This window comes from Podarcis bocagei, assembly GCF_964188305.1.
Source record: "Podarcis bocagei genome assembly, chromosome: 2".
Classification (NCBI taxonomy): domain Eukaryota; kingdom Metazoa; phylum Chordata; class Lepidosauria; order Squamata; family Lacertidae; genus Podarcis; species Podarcis bocagei.
In genome coordinates, this window is record NC_138126.1 from 11439910 (window position 1) to 11459954 (window position 20045).

Genomic DNA, 20045 nt, shown 5'->3' on the forward strand with positions numbered 1-20045 from the left:
GCAACTCTGTCTGGTGTTTTGTTACGATCCAATTACTCCCCCGCTCCCCCAGCAATTTAGTATTACCATTAAATGTTTTCATCTCCTACCTTTCTCCCCGTGTGGAATTCAAGGCAGCTTCCGACGTTTAAAAGCATTATAAAATGCAATAATGTAATAAAAGCAAACTGGTTAAGAACAAAAGCTGAAATACAGCAGGACACATTTAGAACCTGCAATTAAAACATAGCTTGCCCTGATAGTAGCCCGGATCTTTTGCCCAGCGTGTGACTCAAACCCATGACCCTGAGATTCTTATGCTCTACTGTCTGAGCTGGGAAGGGGCTCACTGTCTTAGTGCATGAGCAGGTTCATATAGGGAGATACGATCTCTCAGGTAGCCTGGGACCATAAATGGACACAGACAGGCATTGTAATTGAGAATATTGCCATTGGTAAATAGCATCTTGCCCTCAGTAAAGGCTATTTGTAAAAAAAAATCTCCCTCTGTTCCCATCAGCTGATCTTGTCTACAAAATCCCACATGCGAACCACATCTTCACATCAGGGTGACCCCATAAAGTCAATTTCGCAGGAGCTTCGTTAACTGAACCCCTGCATTTTGTAGGGCCGCCCCAAACCTGAGTAGGCCAACAAGGGTTCATAATTAACACCCAAAAATCCCAACAGGACCCAAAATTTCAGGGTTCGCAGTTAATGAGGCTGTGAAATAAGTGGCCTAGCTCCTTTCTTTCTTTGACATGTCTAGAACCCAGAGCCATCTCTGCAGATGAGGCAACTTGTGTGATATACAAGGTGGACAATTATCCCAAATAAACTTCTGAAATAATGCAGTAATATGGCTTCTCCTCGCCTTCATTTCCCACCAACTCTTATTCAAAGGCACATACTTCCTCTGACTGGAGAGCTTAATCCTCCATTAATCTGTTTAATCCTCTTACATCAGTGGCTATTGCTGTTCCCTGTGGCAGCAAGTTCCAAAGTTTAGCACTGCTGTGTGAAGTACTTTCTTTTGTCCTAAAATCCCAAATGTAACCTTTCCACACATGGGAATTGTTGCATCTCACTCAATCACTTTGGTTGTCGTTTTCTGAGCCTTTTACACAATATATTTTTTAAAGGCAAGATGACCAGAACTCTACACAATGTTCCAAGTCCGGTTACTTTCCTGGATGTCATCTAGACTACCTAAGGCCCGTGGGCCAGATGCGGCCCTATCACCTTCACAATCCAGCCTGCGGATGGTCCGGGAATCAGCGCGTTTTTACATGAGTAGAATGTGTGGTTTTATTTAAAATGCATCTCTGGGTTATTTGTGGGGCATAGGAATCCTTTCATTTCCCCCCCAAAAAATATAGTCCATCCCACCACATGGTCTGAGGGATGGTGGACCGACCCCCAGGTGAAAAAGGTTGCTGACCCCTGATCCAATCCATTCAATTCCTCTAGCAAACACAGCAAGTTGATGCTTGATGTTTGCCCCTTAAAGGTATAGTACCTCTGAACAGAGGTATGTGGGTGGCACTGTGGGTTAAACCACAGAGCCTAGGACTTGCCGATCAGAAGGTCGGCGGTTCGAATCCCCGTGACTGGGTGAGCTCCCGTTGCTCGGTCCCAGCTCCTGTCAACCTAGCAGTTCGAAAGCACATCAAAGTGCAAGTAGATAAATAGGTACTGCTCCGGCGGGAAGGTAAACGGCGTTTCCGTGCGCTGCTCTGGTTCGCCAGAAGCGGCTTAGTCATGCTGGCCACATGACCCGGAAGCTGTACGCCGGCTCCCTCGGCCAGTAAAGCGAGATGAGCGCCGCAACCCCCGAGTCGGTCACGACTGGACCTAATGGTCAGGGGTCCCTTTACCTTTACCTCTGAACAGGGAGATTCTCTCTGAGCTGCCATGGTGTCCAGACATTCTCCAGTGCACCCCTACATTTAAGTGGAGCTAGCTGCCTTTGTGTCAGGAGAATTATAAATAGAAATGCCAGTTTTGTGGAATGACGGGCTCCCCTGCAAGAAAACATTGCAGTGTGTGCTGTGCTTCTTAGTATGCCTGCCATGCCGTCCAAGATACTCCATTCCGCTTCTCCCTCAGGGATACTCCATTCCATTCCTACTGCCCCAGTTAGGCATGCAGTCCCTCCACCTCTGTGGTCGGCCTTAACTTCAACCTGGCCTCACTAGATTTTTGGTCTTTGGCCCAACTTTGCCATGGCGTGGGCCAGTCAAGGCGAAGGGTCCTTGAACATAGGCAGAGTGTGCCTCAGCTTCATTGGATGCCCATAATTTCTAGTGTTACGAGGGAGAAAAATCCACCTGCTTTCTCCATGCATAGGTTTAAAAAACTTCGATCGTGTCTCCTTAACTCAGCTTTTTCTCTAATTGAAAATACAGTGGTGCCCCGCAAGACGAATGCCTCGCGAGACGAAAAACTCGCAAGACGAAAGGTTTTTTCGTTTTCGAGTTGCTTCGCAAGACGAATTTCCCTATGGGCTTGCTTCGCAAAACGAAGCTTGCCCCCGCACCCCGGACCTCTTTTGAAGCAAGGGGAGGCGGGGAGAAGATCACTTCTCCCCGTTGCCAGCCCCGCAATCTCCGGGGACAGAGGGGAAGGCGCGCGCACGCCTTCCCCTCTGTCCCCGGACCCCTTTTGAACCAAGGGGCGGCAACGGGGAGAAGCGATTCTCCCCGCTGCCCCTTCCCTTGCTTTAAAACAGGTCCGGGGACAGAGGGGAAGGCCCGCGGCGCTTCCCCTCTGTCCCCGGACAGTCTCCATAGGAACACATTGATTGATTTTCAATGCGTTCCTATGGGAAACCGTGCTTCGCAAGACGAAAAACTCGCAAGAAGAAAAAACTTGCGGAACGAATTAATTTTGTCTTGTGAGGCACCGCTGTAGCACCTTGGTGGTTGTGACTGCCTCCTGCAGAACTGAGTTCCATAGTTTAACTATGCGGTGGGGGGGGCGCCTCCGGGGAGAAACATGGCGTCGGCGTCGAGGAGCCTGAAGGGAATGGTAGGCCTGCTGACCGGTGGGGCTTCAGGCCTAGGCCGGGCCATGGCAGAGCGGCGGGTGCAACAGGAAAGCCGTGCTATGCTTGTGGATCTGCCCAAGTCCGATGGGGAGAGCGTGGCCAAATCGCTGGGAGAGAGATGCATCTTTGCTCCGGCTGAGATAACATCAGAGCCAGATGTGAAGAAGATGAAGAAGATTCAGATGTGAAGAAGATGATGATGAAGAAGAAGAGTTTGGATTTGATATCCCACTTTATCACTACCCAGTTTCCCCGCGGTTAACACCCCAGGCGCAGAAGCAGACTGAAAAAAGAATGTTTAATCTCAACTTCTTCTTGTTATTATTAGTTGTCTTTTTTAAAAAATCAAACAAACAAAGGTAGGAGATACACTCAGCCATCATTTTTCAAGTCTATAGATATACAGAGATAAATATATGTCGCCATAAAGAGGGAAGAATTTATTACAAGACCACCTAAGGGAAGTTAACATTGCCTGGGAATCAAAGGTTGAAAACCTGAGGGAAATTCTCAGGTAAGGAGAAAGGGGGAGGGGGGCAGAAGATGAAAGAGGAAGTGTTTGAAAATACAAGGCATAAATATTGACTACATTGGTTTTGGATATAAGTAGGACTATCTCGGGATGCAACGGAAGGGGCCTAGCCCACGCCTCAGAGGTACGAAGTCCTTTAAGGTCCAGAGAGATTCTCTCGCGTGCCGAGTTCTGGGGATGAGATGCAATTCCGACCCTCTTGTGCTGCTTCGCTTTTTAGACCCATTTCACAGGTGGAGGGGGGAAAGGGGGCGCTGTGGTGTCCACGTTTTCCGTCACTTTTCCTGGCTCCCACCCACCTCAGCTGGTCATCTTCACTTCTCAAAATTTTAGACTGGATCAGGCCAAAGGCCTTAAGTCCAGCATCCGTTTCCCAGAGTAGCCAGTTATGACATCTCCAAGAACCCCAGAGGCAACAAAAAAAGGCAACAGCCCACTCACCTTGTCTTTCCTCCATTCCCACCCCCCAAAAAAAATCTGGTGTTCAGCTTCTATTCCTAACCACCAGGAGCATTAGCTACAACCAGTTGCCAAAAACCTGCCTGAGTTTTGTAAACCGTGGTGTACTTTTGATTGCACTGTATAAATAAATAGTAATAAATCTGGGGGCTGAAATTGGCTTTTAGCGGCACATTGTTTGGGGCAGATTGGCTTCCTCCTGTGCAAGCCCAGTCGTTTCAGTCAAATCAGGGCAGCGTTGTATTTTTTAAAAGCAAGAAGTTAACGTTAAGCCTCAGTAGCCAAAAAGTGGAAGTTCCTTTGCATATATTTGCATACACGGCAGAAATTTATCCCACTTCTCGGCCACATGACAGACAGCCGCTAGAAACCCTACGGACTCCCTTTTCTAACTAATGAGGCTTCTCCAGACTTTGCCCACAAACTTTTAAACCCTTAACACACTTTGCTTTTTGTCACACAGTTTAGTTTTCTCTTTAAAAGAAAAGCTGAATTTGATGCCTCCCCCAAAATGGCAGGTGAAGGAGATTTGCCACGGTCTAGCAAAGGAATTTTAGCTGGACTCCTTTGCACACAGAAGGTCCAGCGTTCAACCTGGCGCCCTCAAAGTCTCGCCGGACTATGGCTCCCACCACCCCTGGCCATTGGACAGTACCACCTGGGGCTGATGGGAGTTGTAGTTCCTGGCTCCAGGAGTCAATGATGGGGAAGATGTTCTGCCTGGAGAGCTTCTGCTGGTCAGAGCTGGCATTGATGGGTGTGTGGCCCTCCTGATGCCGTTGGACTACAACAGCATGGACTATGACAGCTATCATAGAATCACAGAATTGGAAGGGACCCCATCTAGTCCAACCGCCCCACAACACAGGCATCGAAACAAAAGCATCCATGCATGCATGCCTAACTCTGTCTCTGTGAAACATCTGAATCGGGAACGGCCGGGAAGGCCCAGGACTGGGGCCTAGATGCAGTGGGAGGGAAGGTTAATAAAGTGAGAGGTTCTCCGGTCCAGGAGGCTGCTAAGTTGCCTGCCCTGAACGGGGCCGCACGCTCCCTGAAGTAGCAAGTGTGTGGTTTGGAGTTTTTAAATTCATGTTCTGGTCTGTGTCTTTTTAAACCACCTCTCTGCTGCTCTCCTTGAATTTCATACATTGCATGCGTGGAAGGCGATACAATTTGGAACGATAATAATGCAGTGGTACCTCGGTTTTTGAACGTAATCCGTTCTGGAAGAACGATCGGCTCCCAAAACGTTCAAAAACAGAGGATCAATGGGCTGGCTGCAAAGTCAATGGGAAGAAATGAAAAACGCGCCTTGGAAGCCGTTCAACTTCCAAGGCGCATTCGAAAACGGAAGCAATTACTCCTGGGTTTTTGGCATTCGGGTTCCGAATTGTTCGGCTTCTGAGATGCTCGAAAACCGAGGTTCCGCTGTAATAACAACTCTGGTCGCCCCTGACCATTGAGCCAGGCTGCCTGGGGCTGATCTGGGAGTCCAGCCTCATCTGTTTCCCCTCTCTGTAGTGGAAGATACCGAACTAGACCGACTTATAGCACGACCTGGTATGAGGCAACTGCCTATAGCAGGGGAAGGTTGCCAACTGTCCAAAACCAGGCCCGTCCGTTTGCAGTTCGAAGACGCAGGGTTAATCTTCACACGAAGAAAATGCAAGGAGAGTCCAATGGATCTGACCAAATGGTCCAAGTCTGGCATCCGGGTTCCCAGCCAATCGGATGCTTCCAGGAAGCTCCCAAGCAGGGTGTTGAAGAAACAGCCCTCCTGTATCGCTGCCTTGCTAGATGGGTGCAGCCCGGAGCCGGCCCCCTACCCCATCCAAAATGTGGGTCATGCCGAAACACCCCACCCACCCCCGGAGAAACCACGCCCCTCACTCGCCCATGTGCGTTTTCTTGTGCGCAATGAGGTAGAGGCCCCGCGTGAAGCTCTTCCCGCAGTCCAAGCACTTGTAGGGCTTCTCTCCCCGGTGCGTCCTCTCGTGAGCGGTGAGGTTGGAGCTGCGCCGGAAAGCCTTGCCGCAGTCGGCGCAGCTGTAGGGCTTCTCCCCCGTGTGCGTCCTCTCGTGGACGATGAAGTCCGAGCTCCAGCGGAAGCTCTTGCCGCAGTCGGCGCACTTGTAGGGCTTCTCCCCCGTGTGGGTCCTCATGTGGGTGGTGAGGTTGGAGTTGCGGTTGAAGCTCTTGCCGCAGTCGGCGCACTGGAAGGGCTTCTCGCCCGTGTGGATCTTCTTGTGGCGGATGAAGTGCGAGCGGTGGTCGAAGCTCTTCCGGCAGTCCTGGCACTTGTACAGGCGCTCTTCGGTGTGGATTCTCCGGCGCAGGACCACGCACCGCTTCTGCCGCTGGTTCTCCTGGAAGAGGATCTCGCCCAGGTCTTTGTAGCCCACCCGGCATGGGACGGCCTCCGGCAGGCGCTTGGCCAGGTGCCTCTCCACCCGCAGCTGGTTCTCAGAGGCCTTCTCCAGCTCGTGGTGCTGAGAGAAGCTCCCGCGTGGCTTTGGCGCCAACGCCCCGCCAGGGTTCTCCCGTTCGAGATATTCCCGCTGTTGCACAAGGACCTCCCTCTCCTGTTCGCTGAGCAGCCTGCTCCCCGCTGGAACCAAAGAAAAGAGTGGAGATGTAACTGTGAGGTATAAAGTACAGTGGTGCCTCGCAAGATGAAAAGAATCCATTCTGTGATTCTCTTCGTCTAGCGGTTTTTTTGTCTTGCGAAGCAAGCCCATTGACGGATTAGCGGATTAGCGCTATTAGCGGCTTTTAGCGGCTTATCGGATCAGCTGATAAGCGGCTTAGCGGCTTAGAAAAAGGGGGGGAGGAAAAAAAACCCGCAGGAACTCGCAAGACATTTTCGTCTTGCGAAGCAAGCCCATAGGAAATTCGTTTTGCGAAGCACCTCCAAAACGGAAAACTCTTTCGTCTAGCGAGTTTTCCGTCTTGAGAGGCATTCGTCTTGCGGGGCACCACTGTAATGGATAGACAAAGTACAGTGAGGTTAATTGGAAGTCAGTTTTAAATTTCTTCTCTATAAATTTTATAATTGTGTTCAATACCAGGAGTATATATGATGATAATTATATTAATCTTCTTATATCTTATAGTGTGGTGGTTTGTTTGATTTTCCTGTTATTTGTTTGTTTGATTGTATGTTTGTTTGACGCAGGTGGCGCTGTGGGTTAAACCACAGAGCCTAGGACTTGCCAATCAGAAGGTCGGCGGTTCAAATCCCCACGACGGGGTGAGCTCCCATTGCTCTGTCCCAGCCCCTGCCAACCTAGCAGTTCGAAAACAAGTCAAAGTGCAAGTAGATAAATAGGTACCACTCTGGCGGGAAGGCAAACAGCGTTTCCATGTGCTGCTCTGGTTCGCCAGAAGCGGCTTAGTCATGCTGGCCACATGACCCGGAAGCTGTATGTTGGCTCCCTCAGCCAATAAAGCGAGATGAGCACCGCAACCCCAGAGTCGGTCACGACTGGACCTAATAGTCAGGGGTTCCTTTACCTTTACTATCTTATAGTGTGGTGGTTTGTTTGATTTTTCTGTTATTTGTTTGTTTCGTTGTATGTTTGTTTACTTGTTTGTACGTCTGTTTTTCATAAATGTATTTATTTTAAATTAATAAAGATATATATTTTTAATTAAAAAAAAGAGTGGAGGGAAAGCGCAAAATTATAAATCGGTAAGCCAGCAGTTAAGCGTGCTGGAGTAAGATCTGGGAGAGCAGGGTTCAAATCTCCACTCAGCCACAAAGCTCACAATCCCTGTCTCTCAGCCTAACCCGGCCTTGCATGGTTGTGGTGGGGGTTAAAGGAATGCAAATGAATTAAAAAATTAAATCACAAGAGTTTGAAGAAGACCCTTAGTCCATCCCCTGCTCAACTTCAGAACTGCTGTGTAGGATGATGTGGTTTAGGGGAGGAGAATATGGAGACTACAGTTGATAGAAATTGGGCATAGGCTGAGGGTACCTCTTTGGAATTATATTCTGCAGCTTAATAATAATAATAATTTGCCATTTTATTTTATAATATTTAAAAAAAATATTTATTATTTTGGCAAAGTAATAATAATAAATAAGAATTGAAATAAAAATGTGCACCCCACCACTGAGACCGTTCCATTGTAACCATCCAACCTCCCAAAATTTCAACACCTCTTGCGATGGTTTGACCCCTTTCCATTTTAACAGTACAAATTCTACAAACACCTTCCCTATTTCCTCAGAATCATTTCTCCTGCGTATTCCCCGTCTTACCTTAATAGCACATATTATCATCAATGGCCATATCCCACACCTCTTTATACCATTCTTCCATTTGATATTCACCTTGCCCCTTCCACTTCCTAGCTATAACAACTCGTGCAGCTGTCAATAAATTTTTGGGCAAGTCCTTCCCAGCCTGCGAACATGACCAATTTAATTAAGAAAGGAAGGGAATGATCAAACAGACTGGCTCTCCTTGTCGTCTTTCCACTGGCAAGAGAAGATTGTTGTAGCCCAACAGGCTTTTGCAGAGTGACCAAATTTTTCAAGTGAATGGGCTTTTTAAATAGCACTGTGCTGTTTTTTAGCTATAAATAAAAAATAAATCAGTTTTTATCTTGCTTTAATTCTATTGTAGTGGCCGGGGAAACCCAGCCAGATGGGCGGGGTATAAATAATAAATTGTTGTTGTTGTTTAATTGCTGTTCAGCAATTCTCTTTTATACCTCTTTAGCCTTCTGTATTTTAATACCCTTGCTGCCCAGTCCATCCCCCTATGTCCTTTTTGCTGCTGACATGGCCACCCCACCTGTAACGAAGAAACAAGCCGGGCGCCCCCCATTCTTACCTTGTTTCCGAGAAGCTCCCAGGCAAACTTGCTGCACCCTCGGGAAATTCACCGTCACTTCTTCAAAGGAATCTAGAACCTGCAAACAAGGGTCGCTGGTTAAAAGTGAAGCACAAAGAGATTTGGACAAACGCAGGCACCTTCGCCGGAGCAACAGACCTGCTTGTAGGGGACCTCAGGCCCTCTGGGTACTGAACTGTAACTCCCAGCAACCCCAACCAAGGTTACAGTCACTATTTGGGGGCAAGACAGCTCTAAAGCCTTATTTTTCAAATGATGGATTGGCTGTGATTTTCTGGCTAGTTTAGGCTAGGTTAGCTTTGAGCTATGTTAAGGACTTGAGAACTTAAAAGAAGAAAAGTCACTTGAGTGAAACTAGGGCCAGGGCCTTTTCAGTACTGGCCCCGACTTGGTGGAACGCTCTGTCACAAGAGACTAGGGCCCTTCAGGACTTGACATCTTTCCACAGGGCCTGCAAGACAGAGCTGTTCTGTCTGGCCTTTGGTTTGGACTCAGTCTGACGCTCAGTCTACGGGCTACTTTTAAAATGAGGCCGCATTTTAAATTGCATTTTAACCTGTATTTTAAATTGGTCCCCCCCCCCAATTATGTTTTTATTGTAATTTTACTGGTGTTGGCCGCCCTGAGGGAGGGGTATAAATAAAATTTATTATTATCATTATCATGATTTTTTATATATATATATATATATATATATATATATATATATATATATATATATATGCCTCTTCTGACCTCTCTTTCTGATTTCAAATTTTTATTTGTACTTTTCAGATTTATACATTTCACTGATTTCACAATCATTTTTGACATTTCAAAAATTGACTTGCTTCCTCCTCTTTCTGCGGTTCCTTAAATTTATTTCTAATATCTTCTGCATATCCTAATGGACTTAATCCTCTTTTTCTTAATGGTGACTGCTCCTGCTCAGGCGGCACAGAAAAAGCATGTTGGTTCCTGAAACTCACTCTGATTGTGCAGATAAAATAGAACAGATAAGAATTCTCCAGGATGTGTTTCTAGTGGGTGAAAACATTCCAGATTAAATGATTCCCAGGAATGCAATTGGTCACAAATGGTCGATGGGGAAGTGCAAAATGCGCTTGGCGCCTGGCTGATTTCAAACACTGCTTGGGGGACCTTTAGAGCGCCATCTGCTCTTGAACTAGAACTCCCATCATCCCTGGGTGTTGCACATGTTTTCTGGGAGGGATCAGATGTATGACCACCCAACCTCTGCTTAATAACCTCCAAGGAAAGGAAAATATTATGAAAATGATTTATAGGTGGTACATGACCCCAGTCAAGCTAGCAAAAATCTACCATGTGCCTGATAATAAGTGTTGGAAATGTAAAGAAACTGAAGGTACTTTTTATCACCTTTGGTGGACGTGCCCGAAGATTAAGGCTTTCTGGGAAATGATATATAATGAAATGAAAAAGGTACTTAAATGTACCTTCCCTAAGAAACCAGAGGCCTTTCTCTTGGGCATTGTCAGCCAATTGGTGCCAAAGAAAGATAGAACTTTTTTATGTACGCCACCACAGCAGCAAGAGTACTCATTGCAAAGCATTGGAAGACTCAAGATCTACCCACTCTGGAAGAATGGCAGATGAAGGTGATAGACTATATGGGACTGGCTGAAATGACTGGCAGAATCCGTGACCAGGGGAAAGAGACGGCGGAAGAAGACTGGAAGAAATTTAAAGTTTATCTTAAGAAACATTGTAAAATTAATGAGTGCTAAAATGTTGTGGTTTTAGGAAAAAAAGGGGACTACAGCTGTAAAAGATTAAGTAAAAGAAAAGAATAAGGGAAAAATTTGATAAAACCAAGTGTTAGGATTTGCTGAAATAATTTTGGAAATTGGGATGTAGAAAGGGGAGGTATGGGGAAGTCGGCGAAGTAAGGTTTAAGAAAAAGGGATATGAAATTATACATGTTTGTTCGTGTGTTTGTTTGTTTGTATTGTGTATTGTTTGTGTCTATAAAAACTGTGAAAAACCAATAAAAATTTTATATAAAAAAAACAAAAAACAAGGAAGTAGAGTCCACAACCTCTTGAGGGAGACCATTCCACTATCAAACAGCTTACCGTCAGAAACAACTCTCAGCACTCTCTCAGCTACATCTCCCAGGATTCTTTGGGAAGGAAGCCATGATTGTTTAAAGTGGTATCAGAGTGCTTTAAACATATGGTTAGATTACTGCAATGTGTTATACGTAGGGCTGCCTCTGAAGACGGTTCGGAAACTTCAGCTAGTGCAGAATTCAGCGGCCAAGTTGCTCACCTCAGCAAGACGGTTTGAGCATATTACACCAATCCTGGTCTGACTGCACTGGTTACCAGTTAGTTTCCGGGCCCAATTCAAAGTGCCGGTTTTGACCTATAAAGCCTTACACGGCTCAGGACCGCAATACCTCAAGGACCGACTCTTTCCATAAGAATCTGCCCAGACCCTGAGGTCATCTTCTGAGGCCCTTCTTCGTGTGCCTCCTCCTCAAGGGGTCTGGAGGGTGGCAACGCGAGAACAGGGCCTTTTCTGCAGCGGCTCCCCATCTGTGGAATGCTCTCCCCAGGGAAGTTTGCCTGGCGCCTTCATTACACATCTTTAGGTGCCAGGCAAAAACATTCCTTTTTAACCAGGCGTTTGGTTGACCTGATTGACATCCTATTTAAAATGTGGCCCTTTTTCGGGGGGGTGATATTGAGTTAATTGTTTTTATTTTAATTTTATATATCAATATCTTTTCTGTGAACCGCCCTGAGACCTCCGGGTATAGAGCAGTAAAGGTAAAGGTAAAGGGACCCCTGACAGTTAGGTCCAGTCGTGGCCAACTTTGGGGTTGCGGCGCTCATCTCGCTTTACTGGCCGAGGGAGCCGGTGTACAGCTTCCAGGTCTTGTGGCCAGCATGACTAAGCCACTTCTGGCGAACCAGAGCAGCACATGGAAATGCCATTTACCTTCCCGCCAGAGCGGTACCTATTTATCTACTTGCACTTTGAGGTGCTTTCGAACTGCTAGGTTGGCAGGAGCAGGGACCGAGCAGCGGGAGCTCACCCCGTCATGGGGATTCAAACCACCGACCTTCTGATCGGCAAGTCCTAGGCTCTGTGGTTTAACCCACAGAGCCATAGAGCGGTACATAAATTCAATCAATCAATCAATCAATCAATCAGGCATGAATGTGACCCAAGAAGGGATTTTTTTTTGTTCATTTCCTCCCCACTTTCCCTCTCACCAGCTGTTGGGGTCTCTCCGCCTCCTGCTGCCTCAGTAGGAAGCCCTCGGCCAGGGCCACCGCCTGGGCGCAGGTCTCCGGCCCGCGCTCCCTGACGCAGCCTTGGATCTCCGACGGCAGGATGGCCAGGAACTGCTCCAGGACCAGCGCCTCCAGGATCTGCTCCTTGGTGTGCCTCTCCGGCTTCAGCCACTGGTGACACAGCTCCCGGAGCCGCCCACAGACGTCCCGCGGCCCCTCGGCCTCCCGGTAGCTGAAGTGCCGGAACCGGTGGCGCTGGGCTTCAGCGCTCGCCGCATCTTCCTCTAGGACCTCTTCCTTGACCTTCCAGCCGCCCCCCCGCACGGAGCCCTGTGGGGCTGCCCCTCCCGAGGCCGGGAAGCCCTTGGGGTCCTTGAAGGCCACCAGCTCCGGCAGCGGCGGGCTGCCCCACCCGGCGTGTGGGGACTGGACCACCTTCAGGAACTCCTGCCACTGGGCTTCCCAGCGCTGGGCCAAGCCCTCGTCCGGCTCCTGTTTGATCTGCTGCGGCGTCACCCGCCGCAGGAACTCCCGGGCGCCAGCGGCGGGTGCCGAACGAGGGCCTTTCCTCGCCCCCTCAGCTGGCTTGGCACCGCAGGCCAGGCTTTTCTCCTCCATTTTCACCCGGGGCTCTCGAACAGCCTGGAGGCGCAGGGCTGGCGGAGAACCCCCTTCTTTCGGAACGGCTTTCCTGGAGGCCATCGGTAGGGGCCTTATCCCATCTCAGGCCTGCCTGCGCTCCAGTGACGGCCGTTGGCCTGGACACCAACTGCCGTGGGAGAGAGAGAGAGAGAGAGAGAGAGAGAGAGAGAGAGAGAGAGAGAGAGGAAGGTTCCTTGGCTCCGTCGTCCGTTCTGTGATTCTAAGGCGTGTGGGACGATGGAGACGCTGCCGTTTGACTAAGGGATCCTTCAGCCAGCCGTCATTTGCAAGTGGTCCTGATGGGTACAGGTCACAAAGCACAAAATTGTAGCGGTGGGGAAAGAAAGGAAAGAATGGAGGAGATAATGAATTGAAAAAAAAATTGTATCTGAAGACGTGTGCATGCACATGAAAGCTCATACCAAGAACTAACTTAGTTGGTCTTTAAGGTGCTACTGGAAGGAATTTTTTTATTTTGAAAAAAAAAAATGTTTAAGATAACCTTTGGGGGGGGAACAGAATTTTTTTTTGTAGGCCTCGGTCCAGTATACCTGAAGGAGCGTCTCCACCCCCATCGTTCTGCCCGGACACTGAGGTCCAGAGCTGAGGACCTTTGGCGGTTCCCTTGCTGGGAGAAGCCAAGTTACAGGGAACCAGGCAGAGGGCCTTCTCGATCTACCAACTCCCTTAACAAACTACAATTCCCAGAATTCTTTGGGGGAAGAAGCCATACCTGTCTAAAGCGGCGCGGTAGCTCAGTTGGTAGAGAATGAGACTAGTAATTTCAGGGTCATGGGTTCGAATCCCACATTGAGCAAAAGATTCCTCCATCGCAGGGGGTTGGACTAGATGACTGTCGGGGTGCCTTCCAACTCTATGAATGGTTAAACTCACTGACAGGGTTTTTAATGGGTGGTGTGAATGTGTCACACTACTTCCATGACTTTTTCCTGTTTTCAAGGCCAGGCCAGGCCAGGGACATCTGCAGTTTTTATCTGTAGGCTGCTTTGAGTCCTTGTCAGGGGGGAAAGGTGGAGCAAATATATATATATATAACACCCGTCTTTCTATCAGCTACAAGGCACAGCCTTGTTCATGCCTATCTGATTGGTAGGAGGGAAAGAAATGTCCTCTCAGGAGCGACATGCAAGGCTCGGCCTGTGTGTCTGTGGGCACCAGGTTGGCGACCCCAGACTGAGATTAGGAAGCTGCCTTGTTCTAAGTCAATCCGTAGGTCCACCAACTACGGAACTGATAGAGTTGGCTCAGTTGGCAGAGCATGAAACTCTCACACATCTCAGGGTTGTGAGTTCGAGGCCCATGTAGAGCAAAAGATTCCAGGGTTGGTCTAGATGACCCTCGAGGTCCCTTCCAACTTTATGATTCTACATCCACACTGACTGGCAGCAGCTCAGGCAGCGCTCAGGCAGGGGGTCTCTCCCATCCCTGGAGAAGCCAGTAGGGATCAAACCCACAACCTTCTGCATGAGCTATGGCAATAAAAAGCCAAAGTACCCATCTAACCCAGTACTGTCTGCACTGACTGGCAGCAGCTCTCCATGGTTTCTCCCAGTCCCTGCCTGGAGATGTCCGGGATTGAACCCAAGCAGGTGCTCTATCTCTTTCCTTAAAGGCAGAGTGAAGATTCCAGTCCTCACGGTCCTAATGGAAGAGCTGTTTAAATGGGAAGCTGCCGTAAACAGAGTCATAGAATCACGGCATTGCAGAATCGGATCCCGGGGGGCGATCTGGTCCCAGCCCCCTGCAATGCAATAATCTTTTGCCCAACGGTGAGGCTCAAACTCACGGCCCTGACATGGCAGGGTCTCGTGCTCTACCGACTGACCCTCCAGGCTTGATTGATTGATTTGATTTATTACGGCCATTGGCCCATATCTAAAACAATACATCAAGATTTATCCATAAACAAACAATTTAAACAGTTCCAAGTTAAAACACCCATATAAAACCAATTTTACTTCAATTAAGTAAACACTATATACAATAAGCTCCCTCTATGTCAACCGCAATTCAAATCCCTCGGATTTTGGGGGATATGCGTCTTAGTTCTGGCACTTATTTATGGTTCTTAAGTTTGGCTAAGCTGTCAGAGTCATAGAGTGATCCATTTCTCCTCTTATGAATCAGGTATCTAGCGACTGCAAGGGATCTACTTGAGTCTTCGTCGTTTAATAAGTATATTATTTGGGCTTCCTGAGGTCTGTCAGCAATTCTCGATAAATATGGGGCCAGAAACTTGGACCGTGAAGCCGAATGTAACGGACAACAGAAGATTATATGATATAACGATTCTATAGATCCACTTTTACAGTCACAGAGGAGTGAGATCTGTCCGTTGGAGAGTCTGTTACCCAACACATTTGACAACCCTCCAGGCTGCTCAACTCAGCATCGCCTACCCTGGTCGGCAGCAGCTCTTGGGAAAGGAGTATTCCCAGCCCTAAAATGAGGGTGCTTGGGGCCTTCTGCATTCAGAGCAGCTGCACTGCCTCCCTCGCCCCCTTGCTTGGCTCCCTCCCTCTCCTTTGCATTGCACAAAGATGAACGGAACAAAAAAAATAATAGGAATATTTGCATTTATTTTTGTACTCACTTCAGCAGCCTTCTGCATTCAGAGCAGCTGCACTGCCCCTGAGCGACAGCGGACCTCCCTCGCCCCCTTGCTGGGCTCCCTCCCTCTCCCTTGCATTGCACAAAGATGAACGGAACAAAAAAAATAATAGGAATATTTGCATTTATTTTTGTACTCACTTCAGCAGCCTTCTGCATTCAGAGCAGCTGCACTGCCCCTGAGCGACAGCAGACCTCCCTCACCCCCTTGCTTGGCTCCCTCCCTCTCCTTTGCATTGCACAAAGATGAACGGAACAAAAAAAATAATTGGAATATTTGCATTTATTTTTGTACTCACTTCAGCAGCCCCAGCCTCTCAGGCGCCTTCAATGCAACCACCCCAGAACTGGAGGAGGAATTAAAAGAGGGAGATGAAGCTACTTTGTGCAAAAGGTTGGGAAGGAATGGAGGGTGAAGGCGGAACAGGAAAGGAAGGGACTCCCTGGTCTTTCTCTCTTTTTTTGCATTTCTCCCTCCTCCCAGATGTCTGCGGCCTCTCTAGCAGCTGTCACCGGATCTATTGGGTTAACCCTTATTGGGTAAATCCAAATTCAAAATTCAAAGAGAAGCAGGAGGAGCTCTTGAAACGCCTGCAGCTGCCAGGTTGCTATCCGGCAGGTCTTGTACGAAGCAGGCAGAAATTCAACAGGTGCGGCTTAAAAAAATAATAATTCCGTTTCCTCCTAAAAATATCCGGAAGAGAGAACATCAACAATCAAAAGCAATTCCATGCTGCGGACTTGCATTCCTTTTTCAGAGTGCTGTGTTTTGCAGAAGAAGAAGAAAAAAATGAAGACATTTTTTGTTCCTTTCCCTTTCTGAATTATTTTCATTTTCTTCGCTACAGGCAGCAAAAGTAACAAAAAGAAAATGAAGCGCGAAATTTTTTTTTTTTATTTATAAAATTTTTATTAGTTTTACAACATTTTTTAGAAAACAAACAAACACTTAAAAAGACAAACATACACGCATAACATATTTTCATAAACCTTTTTTCTGGGACTTCCCCATACCCTCCCTTTCTGCATCCCAATGTCCATAATTTTATAGCAACTCCCAATTGTTACTTTCCAACCTCTGTCATCTTAGTCATCTCTGTATTCTAGCCTTATATCACTGTATCCCATTGTTCCTGAAAACCACAACACTCTAACATTCATTGAGTTTATAATAGTCCTTGAGATATCTTTTAAATTTTCTCCATTCTTCTTCCGCCGTCTCATTTCCTTGGTCACGGATTCTGCCTGTCATCTCAGCCAATGTCATATAGTCCATCACTTTCATCTGCCATTCTTCCAGAGTGGGCAGATCTTGTGTCTTCCAATACTTTGCAATAAGTATTCTTGCTGCTGTTGTAGCGTACATAAAAAAAGTTCTATCCCTCTTTAACACCAATTGGCCGACAATGCCCAAGAGAAAGGCCTCTGGTTTTTTAGGAAAAGTACATTTAAGTACCTTTTTCATTTCATTATAGATCATTTCCCAGAAAGCCTTAATCTTCGGGAACGTCCACCAAAGGTGGTAGAAGGTACCTTCAGTCTCTTTACATTTCCAACACTTGTTATCGGGCATATGATAAATTTTTGCCAGCGCGAAATATTTAAGCCGCAAAGCATCGCGGCCTGGAAGGAAAAAAGTGCAAAGATGCAGCACAGCTCTAAAGGGATAATAATAGCCTCTAAAGGGAGAGGTTCCCTTTGCAAATAATAAAGATTTATATAAATAAAAGGATTCTCCAGTCGTGAGTTCCCTCACAGGTTCCGTATAGTCTTGAATGAGCCAGATATTTGCATGTTGGTAAAAATTTGACCATACGCCTCAATATTAGTACAGTATTTTATTGCAGTATGAAAAAGATTTAATAAAATCGGGGGCGGGGGATAAATAAAATCATGCCATATGTCAAAAAGCAAAAATCCCATCAGGTCATTCAAGCTCTGCCCCTTTTTGTTTGTTTGTTTGTTTCCACAAGCTTCTCCAACTGGATGAAAGTCTCTTGCCTTTGATGTTCATTATTTGAATGGTTTTGAAACCTATTTTCAGGTGTGTGGGTTTTTTTTTTTTAAAAACTGCTTTTAAAAATATTTCTATATGTCTAAATCGCTTTGAGGCATTTATGTCAAAGGCCATTAATAAATGAAGAAATGTAGAAACAACTCCTGATGTAAACACAATGCCATATATACAACAATTACTAACAATTCCGTTTGGCATAACAATGTCAAACTGGGCACAGGTACAGACTAGGATCGTAACGTACGATACAATCATCTTTATTGTCCCATACAGAACAACGAAATTGAAAAAATCTACATCAGACATTCAAAAACCTTGTGATCCTTGGAGGAAATTCAGCATATAAATTTAACAATCAATCTATCTATCTATCAATAAAATCTGTATTGCCAGTAGGCATACAGAAATACCCTGTTTACCTGGATAACTGGAACACTTTTTTTAAAAAAAAGGTCAATTAAAGCTGCAGTCTTTACCTGGGAGTAAGTCCCATTAAACTCACTGCGGCTTACTTCTGGTTTGACACGTACAGAAATGATGAATCAATAAAAGAATTCAATTCTTAGTCAAGAATTCTGCCCGAAGATTAAGGCCTTCTGGGAAAGGATATATAATGAAATGAAAAAGGTACTTAAATGTACTTTCCCTAAGAAACCAGAGGCCTTTCTCTTGGGCATTGTCGGCCAATTGGTGTCAAAGAAAGACAGAACTTTTTTTATATACGCCACCACAGCAGCAAGAGTACTCATCGCAAAGTATTGGAAGACACAAGATCTACCCACTCTGGAAGAATGGCAGATGAAGGTGATAGACTGCATGGGACTGGCTGAAATGACCGGCAGAATCCGTGACCAGGGGAAAGAGACGGCGGATGAAGACTCGAAGAAATTTAGAATTTATCTTAAGAAACATTGTAAAATTAATGAATGCTAAAATGTTGAAGTTTTAGAAAAAAGGGGATTACAGCTGTAAAAGACTAAGTAAAAGAAAAGAATAAGGGAGAATTGGATAAAACCAAGGGGTAGAATTTGCTGAAACAAATTTGGAAATTGGGATGCAGAAAGGGGAGGTATGGGGAAGTCGATGAAGTAAGGTTTAAGAAATAAGGATTTGAAATCATACATGTTTGTTTCTGTGTTTGTTTGTTTGTATTGTGTAATGTTTGTGGTTATAAAAATTGTGAAATACCAATAAAAATTTTATTTAAAAAAAGAATTCAATTCTAAATTTACTTCTTACAAATTATGTTTGGTTGTCTGCTGCCGGGCACATTTTTTAGATCAGCTTTCCAATAAACACATGTACAAAAGGCACCTAGGACTTTACAGAGTAAGGCTTTGGTGCTGAATACTTAAGCCGCAATCCTTGGCTGCCTACATACACGATATGAAGTACTTGATTTCCCTCAAAGAATTCTGGTCTCTGTAGTTTACTTCTCAACAGAGTTTACAGTTCCAGCACCCTCAACAAACTACACTTCCCAGGATTGTTTGTGGGCTTAAAATGTGCTTTAAAGCTGTGTTACGCACTATAGATCTAAAAGACATTTGGAGCACATTCTTTCCCTCAAAGAATTCTGGGGCCTGTAGTTTATCTGTTGCGGAGTGACAGTTCCGAGAAACCCTTCGCAGACTACAGCGCCCAGAATTCTTTGAGGGAAAGAATGTGCTTTGAATGTGCTTTATTTTATTTTAAAAAATATATTTTTATTGATTTCCCCCCGTAACATTATCTATAATCATTACATTACATATATAGCCGAGTAAGATTGTCCTCCATTAAAACGGTTTTAACAATGAGTCTGTAAGTGACTGTGGAGGCCAATTCTGGATCCACATTTCCTTCCCAGTGGGGACATTGGTTTCCGTGCAGGAGTTAAACCCGGTGTGGATTTGCCAAGCGTGCCTTCCTCCTAGCACGTTTCTCCCTTGCGTCCTAAGTTCGAGTGTCTTCAAAGCCCATGACACCTTTGGTAAAGGCTGTTCTCCAACTAGAGCTCTCGCAGGCCAGTGTTTCCCAATTGTCAGTGTTTATACTACATTTTTTTAGATTTGCCTTGAGACAGTCTTTAAACCTCTTTTGTTGACCACTAGCATTATGCTTTCCATTTTTAAGTTTGGAATAGAGTAGTTGCTTTGGGAGATGATCATCAGGCATCCGCACAACATGACTGGTCCAACAAAGTTGATGTTGAAGAATCATTGCTTCGACTCTGGTGATCTTTGCTTCTTCCAGTACACCGATATTAGTTCACCTGTCTTCCCAAATGATGTGTAAAAATTTTTGGGACATTCGCAGGGCGACCAAAATGCTTGTTTACAAAGCTATTGTACTACCAACCTTACTATATGCTTGTGAAACATGGACCACTTATAAACGCCATCTCCAACTCCTCAAAAGATTCCATAAACGGTGTTTATATATACTTCTATATTGTCATACTGTTAGGTTTCTTGTTTTTTGTAAATAAAATTGCAAATGTTTATTTAAATGCTTTGAATGTGCTTTAAAAGAGAACTCCTTCATCTTCCATGAATTTGTCCTCTTTTAAAGTTCTGCAGTTTAACTGTGCTGCGTGAAGAAGTCCTTCACTGTTCAGCCT

The 20045-nt window shown here is 46.0% G+C and overlaps 1 protein-coding gene across 1 annotated transcript; it reads right to left on the reverse strand.

Moving 5' to 3' along the window:
* Positions 1-3309: 3309 nt before the first annotated feature.
* LOC308580763 (uncharacterized protein) lies at positions 3310-16041 on the reverse strand. Its single transcript, XM_081182910.1, has 4 exons — positions 15726-16041; positions 12133-13091; positions 8867-8945; positions 3310-6630 (listed from the first exon to the last, which is right to left on the reverse strand). Exons 2-4 carry the CDS (start codon positions 12853-12855, stop codon positions 5909-5911), a joined length of 1524 nt encoding a protein of 507 aa, XP_081039036.1. The 5' UTR covers positions 12856-13091; positions 15726-16041; the 3' UTR covers positions 3310-5908.
* Positions 16042-20045: the final 4004 nt, after the last annotated feature.